General features: G+C 52.2%; 1 protein-coding gene across 15 annotated transcripts in view; it reads left to right on the forward strand.

Moving 5' to 3' along the window:
- Window positions 1-13,536, forward strand: part of ppp1r9a (protein phosphatase 1, regulatory subunit 9A) — a 472,949-nt gene that overhangs the window by 424,034 nt on the left and 35,379 nt on the right. For all 15 annotated transcript variants that reach the window (XR_015078433.1, XM_085988314.1, XM_085988312.1 and 12 more), the window contains one exon: window positions 10,267-10,449. Coding sequence is in view for 14 of the 15 variants with exons in the window: in XM_085988314.1 (XP_085844440.1) it covers window positions 10,267-10,449 (183 nt within the window). In the remaining variant the exon portion in view is untranslated. The remainder of the gene's footprint in view (window positions 1-10,266; window positions 10,450-13,536) is intronic.

Consider the following 13,536-nt stretch of genomic DNA (forward strand, 5'->3'; position numbering starts at 1 on the left):
GTGTCGTCATCGTCTTCTCCATCACTCTCCTCCACAGCATAAGCTACAGGCTGGCCTGCTGGCAGTTCATGGGTATCTGTGATGCGCTATCAATTACTGAGAAAGACTGGAAGTTAAGAGAGTAACAAACAGGCTTTTATTAGCTAAAGAACGAAGGCATGCCTCTAGTGGTCGACCGGTCCTGAATGCCTGGGGAACTGCAGAGCAGCCGCCTTTATACCAGGGCATATGGGTGGAGCCAGGGGCGGAGCCAGCTGAGGCATGTACAGACAGGTACAACAATGGGCAAGAGTGAACAACAGTGAAGTGAACAACCGTGAACAACAGTGAAGTGAACAACAGTGGTTTACCACATTCACCCCTTGCTTAAAAAATGAGTCCGACGGGGTGAAGTGTATTAAAAGTTCGTATAATTAAGTCTTTCTGGGGGTCTTGTATGCCGTCGTGATCGTCGTGGCGACGGCTGAGGTGGTGCAGCTTCCGACGCCGAGTCCCGCGTGGGCCGGAGCACTGGCGTGTCGTCCTCCTGGGTGTTGAGTTGGTTGGTGATCAATGGCGGGTCACGGGGCCACGGCGTGCCGTCTACAGGGGTTAGGTATGGGTCCCTTGCCGCCGGTACATTGTGGGTAGCGGTGGTGTTGGTTTCGGGGCCCCCGAGGGTGCGAGGTCTCGTATGGAGACTGTGTCCTCCCGCCCGTCCGGGTACGCAATGTAAGCATACTGGGGGTTGGCGTGGAGGAGGTCGACCCTCTCGACCAGGGGGTCCGTTTTATGGGTCCTCACGTGCCTTCTCAGTAGGACCGGCCCTGGGGACGTCAGCCATGGCGGTAGCGATGTCCCCGATGTGGACTTCCTTGGGAAGACAAACATTTTCTCATGAGGGGTGGAGTTAGTGGCAGTGCAGAGCAGTGACCGAATAGAGTGGAGCGCATCGGGGAGCACATCCTGCCAGCGGGAGGTCGGAAGGCTCCTAGACTTTAAGGCTAGCAGGGCGGCCTTCCAAACTGTCGCATTCTCTCTTTCCACCTGTCCGTTCCCCCGGGGGTTGTAACTGGTGGTCCTGCTTGTGGCAATACCCCTAGCGAGCAGGTATTGACGGAGTTCGTCGCTCATAAACGATGAGCCCCGGTCGCTATGGATATAGCTGGGGAAACCGAACAGGGTGAAGAGGTCATTCAGACATTTAATGACCGTGGCACTGGTCATGTCCGGGCAGGGGATGGCGAACGGGAAACGGGAGTACTCATCAATAATGTTGAGGAAGTACACATTGCGGTCGGAGGAGGGGAAAGGCCCTTTAAAATCAACGCTCAGGCGCTCGAAGGGGCGAGTGGCTTTTATCAGGTGAGCCCTGTCTGGTCTGTAAAAGTGCGGTTTGCACTCAGCGCAGACTTGGCAGTTCCTGGTCATGGTCCTGACCTACTCAATGGAGTAAGGCAGGTTGCGGGCCTTGATGAAATGGAAGAACCTGGTGACCCCCGGGTGGCAGAGGTCATTGTGGAGGGCCCGCAGTCTATCAACCTGTGCGTTGGCGCAGGTGCCACGCGATAGCGCATCCGGGGGCTCATTGAGTTTCCCGGGCCGGTACAAGATATCGTAATTGTAGGTGGAAAGTTCAAATCTCCACCTCAAAATCTTGTCATTTTTGATTTTGCCCCTCTGCTTGTTATTAAACATAAAAGCAACTGACCGCTGGTCAGTGAGTAGGGTGAATCGTTTTCCAGCTAGGTAATGCCTCCAATGTCGCACAGCTTCCACAATGGCCTGGGCCTCCTTTTCGACAGAGGAGTGTCTGATTTCGGAGCCTTGGAGGGTTCGTGAAAAGAAGGCCACGGGCCTTCCCGCCTGGTTAAGGGTAGCGGCCAGGGCAAAGTCGGACGCATCGCTCTCTACCTGGAAAGGGATGGACTCGTCCACCGCGTGCATGGTGGCTTTAGCAATGTCCTCTTTGATGCGGTGGAAGGCTAAGCCGGCCTCTGCCGCCAGGGGAAAAGAGGTGGACTTGATAAGTGGATGGGCTTTGTCCGCATAATTAGGGACCCACTGGGCGTAGTAGGAGAAAAAACCCCAGGCATCTCTTCAGGGCCTTGAGGCAGTGGGGCAGGGGAAGGTCCATAAGGGGACGCATCCGGTCGGGGTCGGGGCCGATGACTCCGTGTTCCACAACACAGCCAAGGATAGCGAGGCGGGTTGTGCGGAATATGCACTTCTCCTTGTTATACGTAAGGTTTAGGAGTTGGGCAGTGCGGAGGAATTTGTTGAGGTTGGCGTCATGGTCCTGCAGGTCATGGCCGCAGATGGCCACATTGTCCAGGTAGGGAAAAGTGGCCTGCAACGCATTCTGGTCGACCATCCGGTCCATCTCCCTTTGGAAAACGGAGACCCCGTTGGTGACGCCGAAGGGAACCCGAAGGAAGTGGTAGAGGCGGCCGTTTGCCTCGAAGGCAGTATACTGGCGGTCCTCATAGCGGATAGGGAGTTGGTGATATGCTGACTTAAGGTCAATGGTGGAGAATACGCGGTATTGTGCGATCTGATTGACCATATCAGTTATGCGGGGGAGGGGGTATACGTCCAGTTGGGTATATCGATTTATTGTTTGGCTGTAGTCAATGACCAGGCGCTGCTTCTCGCCGGTCTTGACGACCACAACCTGGGCTCGCCAGGGGCTGGTGCTAGCCTCAATAATCCCCTCCTTCAGGAGCCGCTCCACTTCAGATTTAATAAAAGCTCTGTCACCAGCGCTGTATCGCCTGCTTTTGGTGGCGATGGGCTTACAGTCGTGGGCGAGGTTGGCGAACAACGGGGCGGGGGGGGTGACTTTAAGCGTGGAGAGGCTGCAAAAGGTGCGCGGCGGGCAATTTGAAAACTGCTGGTTGCAGACTGCGAGTGGGGGGAGGGGTCCACCGTACGCCATCGTGACACTCTTAAGGTGGCACTGAAAATCCAACCCCAGTAGAACGGCAGCGCAGAGATGGGGCAGGACAAGCAGTTTAAAGTTTCTGTACTCTGTGCCCCTCACCGAAAGGGTCACCACGCAGTAGCCGCCGACGTCCGCTGAATGGGACTTGGCGGCCATAGAGACCCGGTGGCGCGCTGGCAGGACCGGGAGAGAGTAACGCCGCACCGTGTCGGGGTGGATAAAGCTCTCTGTGCTCCCGCAGTCGAAGAGGCAGGTCGTGGCGCGGCCGTTTACCTTAATGTCCATCATGGACCTGGCTAGTTGGTGAGGTCTAGATTGGTCCAGTGTAACGGAGGCCAGCGTAGGGTCAGGCGTGTCGCTGCAGTCATCAGGTGAGGCGGTGGGTGAGTCGGGGGCCCGTTGCAAAAATGGCGGCCGGAACGGATCACCCATGGTCGAAGGCGTCCAAGATGGTGGCGCCCATGATCCACACGCGACTGGAGGCGTACAAGATGGCGTCCAAGATGGCGGCGTCCAAGATGGCGGCCCGCTCGGCCCACACGCAGCACTGCTGGAGTTTGGGGTAGGTTTAGCCTTGCAGACGCTGGCGTAGTGCCCTTTCTTCCCACAACCAGAGCAAGTAGCGTTTTTCGCCGGGCAGCGCGCTCTGGGGTGTTTGGCTTGGCCACAGCAGTAACACTTCGGGCCCCGGGACATCGCTGCAGAAGTTGGGCCGTTGGCGGGATGTGACGGGGGTGGCGCAGCGCAGAGTGGCGGTCCTACCGTGTCCCAGGATGGCGGCGCCCGCGCCATCCACGATGCGGCCGCGCGGTCAGGGGAGTAGGCGTCCATATTCCGGTGGGCCACGTCTAGCGAGAGTGCGAGGGCCGTGGCCTTCTTCAAGTCGAGTTCGTCCTGCTCCAACAGTCTCTGCCGGGTGTAGTTTGACCTGAGGCCCGCGACGAAGGCGTCCCGGACAAGTTCCTCCGTGTACACCGCGTCCGACACCTCTTTACATTTGCAGGCCCGGCCGAGCACCTTCAGCGCCCGTAGGTATACCTCCATCGATTCCCCGGGTTGCTGTTTGCGGGACCCCAGGAGGTGTCTGGCGTAAACCTCATTTACCGGGCGTGCGTACTGTTCTTTAAGGAGGTCGAGAGCACCCTTGTAGGTAGTCGCATCTTGGATGAGCGAATAAGCTTGGTGGTTCACCTTGGAGGTCAGAACCCTTAGTTTGTCGCCATCGTTTTGAACAGTTTCGACGGAGGCTTCTAGGAAAAATTCGAAGCATCGCAGCCAGTGTGCGAACTTGGTAGATGAATCCGCCTCTTGAGGGTCTAGTTCCAGGCGTGCTGGTTTGAGGATTTGCTCCATCGAAAAAAAAGTTTAGCTAATAAAATTGATGCGCTATCAATTACTGAGAAAGACTGGAAGTTAAGAGAGTAACAAACAGGCTTTTATTAGCTAAAGAACGAAGGCATGCCTCTAGTGGTCGACCGGTCCTGAATGCCTGGGGAACTGCAGAGCAGCCGCCTTTATACCAGGGCATATGGGTGGAGCCAGGGGCGGAGCCAGCTGAGGCATGCACAGACAGGTACAACAATGGGCAAGAGTGAACAACAGTGAAGTGAACAACAGTGGTTTACCACAATCTGCAAGCAGAAAGACACAAGAGTCGGATTGTGGTGAGGGGAGTGGGGGGAAAGCAAGTTATCCATGCAAACACCATCAGCAGCTTGTAAGTGAGGGGTCGGGAGAGCAGGTTTCCCGCAGGTCCTGCTGAATTTAAAGGCAGGTCCTGATTTGAATTTGAAACCTCTGTTTCCCACCCGCAGCCAGCCAGGCTGGCTGGCTGCGGCACTAGGCCGAGGAGGGAGGGAGGGATCGGGTGGGGGATAGTCGGGGACCCGACTCGAGCATCAAGGGGCCAGAGTGTGATAGGGGTGGGGGGGGGTGGGTGGACTCGAGCATCGGGGGTGTTGGAGGATGATTGGGGTAGGGGGGGTAGGTAGAGAACTTCCAGGGGCCGGAGGATGATCGGAGGGGAGGCAAAGAACATCCAGAGGCCGGAGGATGCTCGGGTGGGGGGGAGGCATAGAACATTGGGGGGGGCGGAGGATCATCATTGTGAGGGGGGCAGGGCTGAGGCAGAGATCATCAGGGGGCCGGAGGATGATCAGGGGGGTGGTGGGAGGGGCGGGTAGAGAACATCGGAGGTGGCCTGAAGATCATCGGTGGGTGTGGGGGGTGGAGGCCGGGAAGGTGATCAGAGGCCTGCCGGGGGGAATCTGAGGCCTGGGGAGGGGGATCGGAGGCCTCATCGGAGGTCTCCGATCACGGCGGGTGTGTGAGGCAGGGACGCTAGAGCCAGAAAGTAAGTGTAAAGGCACTTGCCTCTTGGGTCCAGCAGTCCTCGCCTTCCATTAGCTGTCGGGTTTCCCGAGGCCTGCTAAAACCAACCAGCCACTGTCAAATTTAAAATGGTGGTTAAATAAGAACATAAGACGTAGGAGCAGGAGTAGGTCATTTGGCCCCTTTAGCCTGCTCTGCCATTCAATAAGATCATGACTGATCTGATCTTGGCCTCAACTCCACTTCCCTGCCCGCTCCCCATAACCCTTGACTCCCTTATTGTTCAAATATCTGTCTATCTCCACCTTAAATATATTCAATGACCCAGCCTCCACAGCTCTCTGGGAAAGAGAATTCCAAAGATTCACGACCCTCTGAGAGAAGAAATTCCTCCTCATTTCCGATTTAAAAAGCTGCCCCTTTATTTTGAAATTATGCCCCCTAGTTCTAGATTCCCCCACGAGGGGAAACATCCTCTCTGCATCTACCCTGTCAAGCCCCTTCAGAATCTTATATGTTTCAATAAGATCCCCTCTCATTCTTCTAAACTTCAATGAGTATAGGCCCAACCTGCTCAACCTTTCTTCATAAGACAACCCCTTCATCTCTGGAATCAACCTCGTGAACCTTCTCTGAACTGCCTCCAATGCAAGAATATCATTCCTTAAATAAGGAGACCAAAATTGTATGCAGTACTCCAGGTGTGGTCTCACCAACGCCCTGTACAGTTGTAACAGGACTTCCCTACTTTTATACTCCATTCCCTTTGCAATAAAGGCCAACATTCCATTTGCCTTCCTAATTACTTGCTGTACCTGCATGCTAACTTTTTGTGATTCATGTACAAGGACCCCAGATCCCTCTGTACCTCAGCATTTTGTAATCTCTCCCCATTTAAATAATAATTTGCTTTTTTATTTTTCCTACCAAAGTGGATAACCTCGCATTTTCCCACATTAAACTCCATCTGCCAGATTTTTGCCCACTCACTTAGCCTATCTATATCCCTTTGGAGATTCTTTGCGTCCTCCACACAATTTGCTTTCCCACCTATCTTTGTATCATCAGCAAATTTGGCTACATTACACTCAGTCCCTTCATTCAAGTCATAACATAGATTATAAATAGTTAAGGCCCCAACACTGATCCCTGCGGCACCCCACTAGTTACAGTTTGCCAACCTAAAAATGACCCATTTATCCCGACACTGTTTTCTGTTAGATAGCCAATCCTCTGTCCATGCTAATATATTACCCCCAACCCCGTGAGCTTTTATCTTGTGTAGTAACCTTTTATATGGCACCTTATCAAATGCCTTCTGGAAATCCAAATACAAAACATCTCCTGGTTCCCCTTTATCCACCCTGCTCGTTACATCCTCAAAGAACTCCAGCAAATTTGTCAAACATGATTTCCCTTCATAAAACCATGCTGACTCTGCTTGACTATATTATGATTTTCTAAATGTCCTGTTATCACTTCCTTAATGATGGACTCCAGCATTTTCCCAATGACAGATGTTAGGCTAACTGGTCGATAGTTGCCTGCTTTCTGTCCCTCCTTTCTTAAATAGGGGCGTTACATTTGCGGTTTTCCAGTCCGCTGGGACCTCTCCAAAATCCACGGAATTTTGGTAGATTACAACCAATTCATCCACTATCTCTGCAGCCACCTCTTTTAACACTCTAGGATGCAGGCCATCGGGTCATGGGGACTTGTCCACCTTTAGTCCCATTAGTTTGCCTAGTACTTTCTCTCTAGTGATAGTGATTGTTTTAAGTTCTCCCCCACCCCACCCAATAACCCCTTGATTATCCATTATTGGGATGCTTTTAGTGTCTTCTACCGTGAAGACCGACACAAGATATTTGTTCAGAGTCTCTGCCATTTCCCTGTTTCCCATTACAGGAAACTTTGTTATATCCGGCACTGACGGGACCGAGCTGTTGCCGATCTATCAAAACTGCCGGACATACAAAGTTAATGTTGAAGCATACATCTCCGTATCTGACAACAAACACTGTTGCTTAGCAACAGCTTCAAACAGTCGGCCCGTACCTTGGAAGCGTCTCTGTAGCTTAGCAACAGCTTCAGAGAGACTTTCCAAAGCCTGACTATTGGGGAAAAAAAAGCCACGAGAAGAAAAACAACCTAACAGAATGGCTCCTGATTTCTGCCGGTAGATCGAGGTTTCCGGACATACAACCTCCAGATAAACCAAAGTCTCCTGTATTAATTCCCCAGACTCATCCTCTAGGGGACCAATGTTTACTTTAGCTACTCCCTTCCTTTTTATATACCTGTAGAAGCTCTTGCTATCTGTTTTTATATTTCTTGCTAGCTTACTTTCATAAGCTATCTTCTCTCTCTAATTTTTTTAGTCGTCCTTTGCTGGTTTTTAAGGGGGACAAATTGAGTCGCTACATTTAGCGCCCCAAAAGAATTAGCGCCCCCCGCAGCCGAAATTCATGGGAAGCAGGGCGCTACTGGAAGCGTCCCGCCTCCCTCGTGGGGCGTCACGCCACGGTTCACAGAAATCACAGAAACCCCACAGTGCAGATAGAGGCCATTTCGGCCCATTGAGCCTGCACCGACACATATCCCACCCGATCACCGTAACCTCTGCACCAACACATATCCCACCCTATCCCCGTAACCCCACGTATTTAACCCCCCTAACACTAAGGGTCAATTTATCATAGCCAATCAACCTAACCCGCACATCTTTGGACTGTGGGAGGAAACCGGAGCACCCGGAGGAAACCCACGCAAACACGGGGAGAATGTGCAAACTCCACACAGACAGTCACCCGAGGCCGGATTCGAACCCGGGTCCCTGGCGCTGTGAGGCAACAGTGAGGCAACAAGGGAGGGGCCTTGCGCAGCGCGGCCTTGGCCCAGCTGGGCCACCAGGGATCGGAGTGCTGGCAAAAGAGCCCGGCACTCGAGAAGTGCTGGGCTCAAGAGTGCAGCCGGCACTCCACGGGGGAGCTTCAGAGGAGGCCGGCAACAAAAATGGGGGCAGGTGCTGGCAGCTGGCCAGCAACAAAAATGGGCGCCTGGTGCCTTCCCTTTATTTAGCGCCGCCCCGGCCGCAGGTAGGCCCCCCTGACCCCATCAGACATAGCATCCGGCGGTAAGTCGGGGGCGCTACCGAAGATCGCGAGTGGGGCGCTGTGCACGACAATGACGTCATTGCCGGTGGCGCAGCACCGCGGGGCACTAGCGGTTAACACCACTGCTAACCTCACACTGAATTTCACGGGAGGCGTTGGCGGCGCCGCGCCCGGGCGCTAATTGCTTTGCGCCCCGTTAGCGCCCTCTAAGGGCGCTAATGGGAGGCACAAAGCAACCGAAAAATTTCCCAATTCTCTGGCCTTTCACTATTCTTTGCAACATTGCATGCTTTTGTTTTCAATTTGATACCATCCTTTACTTCCTTAGTTAGCCACAGATGGTTCATCCTTCTCTTAGAGTCTTTCTTTCTGAGACACGCCAGCCTCATTATATTTAAATAGGAGACCCGCCTCCTGGGAGTAGATTGGCTGCCCGTTCTCTTTCTCCCCCCCCCCCCCCCCGCGTGCCCCGCCTCTATTAAAACTGGAATTGGGTGGTTGGAGGCGGGTTCTGGTCAGGATTCAGATTTTTAACACTTTATAACTTCCCATCCGACCCCAACCCACTCATTTTTTGGGATTAAAATTCCCCCCACAGCGTCTAAACCATAATGTGTAAGTTAGAATATATAATTCTATGTCAAATCAGGTACAGAAAGCGAAGTAAAGAGAGGGAAAGAAAGATGGGATTAAGAGAGAGAGATTAAAGAGACAAAGAAAAGTAAAAGAAAATGATTTTTTATTTTTTTAAATTTAAAACAATAATTAAAATATGAAGGAATGAGACTCGATGCTTGTAAAAGTTAATATTCAGTGCCAGAGAGGTTTGGCAGTAATTAAGACTCATCATGCTGTTAAAAATTTACTTACACTGGAATGGACAAGCCCTAACTTTTTCTGATGAGTTTAGTGTGTATATATCATGTAAGTACCGAAACTTCACGCTGTTCCATGTATTTCATTGCCGAGTGTCTCGGCGAGATATCATTCTCGCGTAGCTTTTGGAGGAGCAGAGCAACTTGGACAGCAACTTCCTGATTTACGCATTTAACTGCAAATGTGCAGTTGCCGGAAGTTGTTGTCTGATTTACTCTTTAATAACGGTGAGTACTGTTAGTCTCACTGTTATTTCTACAGCAAAATCCAGCCCAATGCGTTCTTGTGATAGGCAATGTATTTTTTTTAGAGGCTTGATTCTGCCAAATTGATCAGAAGTGGATGTATTGGCAGTAGTAAATCAGCATCCTAATTGTCCGCACAGTGATGGCAAGGGGACGAATCTGAAACCTGGCAGTGCAGGCTAAAAAGTGGATTAAAACCAATGGGAAATGTGATTACTGCGGACAGTAGTACTACTTTGGCCTATCGGGATATCATCGGGTCCCAATCTGCATATTTAGAGAAGGACCCCGCTGCCTTCCTACGGATGTCCTGCATGCCTGCTCAGAAGAGCAGGTAAATATCAGGACACAATGAGAAGGCAATGGGATCACATTGGAATGTCCCTGCCCTTATTTTCACTCTCCCCTCCACCCCCCCCCCCCCCCCCCCCACCACCAATTGATTTCTGCCAGGCGGGGGTAATTAAAATCGGGGCCTGTAGCACAGAAAAGTGTCACACAATTAACCCTGGTGATTATTGAGGGTGCATAAAGACTTGAAAAAATTATACTGCAGTACCAAGAGGCCCATTACAGATTTTCTATAGTCTAATACCTACTTCAGCAAGTGATGGTTAATTCACACTTGAGTTTCTGTCTACAAGAAGGTTCCAGGTGACAACGTTGTCTTAGAAAGAACAGAAAATGTCAAGAAGTTGTAGTGAACTCAATTAGTGAACTAAAGTTTAATGATACTATGCATCACTGCTGTGAATTTCTTTTTAATTTCTGAAAGATCCTCGATGAAGGGCAATCCCCTAAACACAATCAATGGAAGACTCGTGCTGTTTTGGATTGGAGTACCCATCAGGTTTCTCATTGGCTTATGGGACTAAACATGGAACAATATATTCCACAATTTACTGCCAAAAGCATTGATGGAGAACAGCTACTGCAGCTGGATGGACGCAGACTGAAGGTAAGGAAATTCTTTTTTTTTTTAAATATATACTTTGTTATTTATTGGCTAAACTCACATTAAAATGCGAGGTGATCTCATTGAAACATACTAGATTCTGAGGGGGATTGACGGTAGATGCTGAGTGGTTGTTTCCCCTGGCTGGAGAGTCTAGAACTGGGGGGCATAGTCTCAGGATACGAGGTCAGCCATTTAAGACTGCGATGAGGAGGAATTTGTTCTGAGAGTCCTTCTACACGAATCACAGAGAGGTCACATGCAGGTACAGCAAGCAATTAGGAAAGCAAATGGTATGTTAGCCTTTATTACAAAAAGGATTGGAGTACAAGAGTAAAGAAGTCTTACTTACAAGTATATAGGGCCTTGGTGAGACAACACCTGCAGTACTATGTACAGTTTTGGTCTCCTTAACTAAGGAAGGATATACTTGCCTTAGAGGGAGTTCAACGAAGGTTCACGAGACTGATTCCTGGGTTGGGGGGATTGTCCTATGAGTAGACTAGGCCTATATTCCCTAGAATTTAGAAGAATGAGAGGTGCTCTCATTGAAACGTAGAAAATTCGTAAGGGGCTTAAAAGGGTAGATGCTGGGTTCCCCTGGCTCGGGAGTCTCGAACTAGGGGCCACAGTCTCGGAATAAGAACTGAGATGAGGAGAAATTTCTTCACTAAGGGCTATGAATCTTTGGAATTCTCTACCCCAAAGGGCTGAGGATGCTCAGTTATTGGGTATATTCAAGGCTGAGATAGATAAGATTTTTGGACTCTTAGGGAATCAAGGGATATGAGAATCAAGTGGGAAAGTGGGGTTGAGGTCGAAGATCAGCCATGATCTTATTGAATGGCGGAGCAGGCTCGAGTGGCCACATGGCCTACTCCTGCTCGTAATTCTGATGTTCATATGTAAAATATATCCATAGCCCAACCTTTAGAAATGGTATCCTGCATCTTGTCAATGCCAGCCATGGAGAAGTCCACAACCGAAGTAGCCCCGGAAAGGTAGCACAAAAATAGGGTCACAGATTAGGTACAAATGTAAAGAAATTAATTATCAAAATAAGAATTCAATAATACGTTTTGTATGTTTTTTTTGTTGCTACACACTCAACTGCCAAAACATTTGTGCGAGAAGTGTTTCTGCCAGTTCTAAAATTGATGCTGTGAGCAATTTGAATGCACCAGAACCCATGGCTGTGAGAAATAATTAATAATATAATGATATATAAAAATTCTGGCATCTGCAAGCCCTTTGTATTAAATTTTACATTCTAAATTCCTATGTCCCGTTTATAATGGTAACTGCCCATCAAAATGCCGCCCTGTAATTTCACCCTCCCACCAGTAGTGGTGCTGTAGCACTTCTATTTTACATTTCCCATCTCCTCGGTCGATACTGCAGAGAAACGCCTATGCTTCCAGCAACTCTACTTCTCTGGCATATCTATATATATAAAGCGGCTCTTCTGTCTGTCTGTCTGTCCGCCTGGTCTCAATGCGTTTGGAAGTTACAGAGCGTACCGACGCGCGCGTCGCTCAAAAGAAAGCTTGCGAATTCCGGACCGGTTATAGGCCTATTTACGTTTCGGCCGGACAAAAATCCCGCCCGCGGTATCCCAAAAACGTTCAGCGTTCCGCTCTCATTAGCGACCGTCTGACGTCGAGGTCTTCCTACAGTTGAGTGTCGCGTGTCGAGTGACTCGACCATTGACCAATCCTACGCTTCGGTGACCTGACCGGTCGGCCAATCGGTGCGTGTGTGGGCGGGCCTTATCCTTCTGAACCGAGGTGAGTGGCCGCCATCTTGATTTTTCACGATTTTTTCCCCCACACTTTCTGTGTGTTAGGGAACTAAGGTAAATATTTGAATTATGTGTTAGGGATTAATTAACAATTTATTTCAGTTTTATATTGTGTTTAGCAACCCCCCCCCCCTCCTCCTCCTCACCCTCGTGCAGGGGGACTCGGTGCTGGTCTCCAGGCCCGCTGCAGGCAGGCCTGAAGCTCCAAAAATTTCTCTATCTCTCTTCCCTCTCTCTCTCTCCTTCTCCTCTTCCCTCTCTCTCCTTCTCCTCTTCCTCTCTGTCTCTCTCTACTTCCCCCTCTCAGGTTTGACGGTGTCGGGGCCCGAAGTGAGCCGCTCTAACGGCCGCCAGCCCGCGGGGTTTCCCTGCCTACTCCCGCTCTAACGGCCGCCAGCCCGCGGAGTTTCCCTGCCTACTCCCTGCGGGCCGCCTCGCCCGCGCATGCGCCGCCCGCCCGCGACAGCCCGCTCTGGCTTTTTTTTTTAAACGGCAACCACGCATGCGCACGGCCGTTGCGCAGCCGCCTTGACGCCGGCACGCATGCGCACGGCCCCCGTGACGCCAGCACACAGCCTCGTGAGATCGCGGGGGGTGCGAGCCTCGGGAAATCGCGGGGGGCGGGGGAAGAGAGCCTCGGGAAATCGCGGGGGGGGGGGAGAGCCTCGGGAAATCGCGGGGGGCGGGGGGGGGAGAGAGCCTCGGGAAATCGCGGGGGGGTGCAAGCCTCGGGAAATCGCGGGGGGGCGGGGGGGGGGAGAGAGCCTCGGGAAATCGCGGGGGGCGGGGGGGGAGAGAGCCTCGGGAAATCGCGGGTGGGGAGTGCTTCGGGAAATCGCGGGGGGGGGTGGAGAGAGCCTCGGAAATCGCGGGGGTGGAGAGCCTCGTGAAATCGCAGGGGGCGGGGGGGAGAGAGCCGCGGGGGGGAGAGCCTCGGGAAATCGCGGGGGGAGAGCCTCGGGAAATCGCGGGGGGGGGGAGAGCCTCGGGAAATCGCGGGGGGCAGAGCCTCGGGAAATCGCGGGTGGGGGGGGGAGAGCCTCGGGAAATCGCGGGGGGGGGGCAGAGCCTCAGGAAATCGCGGGGGGGAGAGCCTCGGGAAATCGCGGGGGGGGGGAGAGCCTCGGGAAATCGCGGGGGGGGGGGGGGGGGGGGGGGGGGGGGGGGGGGGGGGGAGAGCCTCGGGAATCGCGGGGGGGGGGGGAGAGCCTCGGGAAATCGCGGGGGGGAGAGCCTCGGGAATCGCGGGTGGGGGGGGGAGAGCCTCGGGAAATCGCGGGGGGGGGAGG

This window comes from Somniosus microcephalus, chromosome 5, assembly GCF_052327205.1.
Source record: "Somniosus microcephalus isolate GS21.2 chromosome 5, FLI_Smic_1.0, whole genome shotgun sequence".
In the NCBI taxonomy this organism is placed as follows: domain Eukaryota; kingdom Metazoa; phylum Chordata; class Chondrichthyes; order Squaliformes; family Somniosidae; genus Somniosus; species Somniosus microcephalus.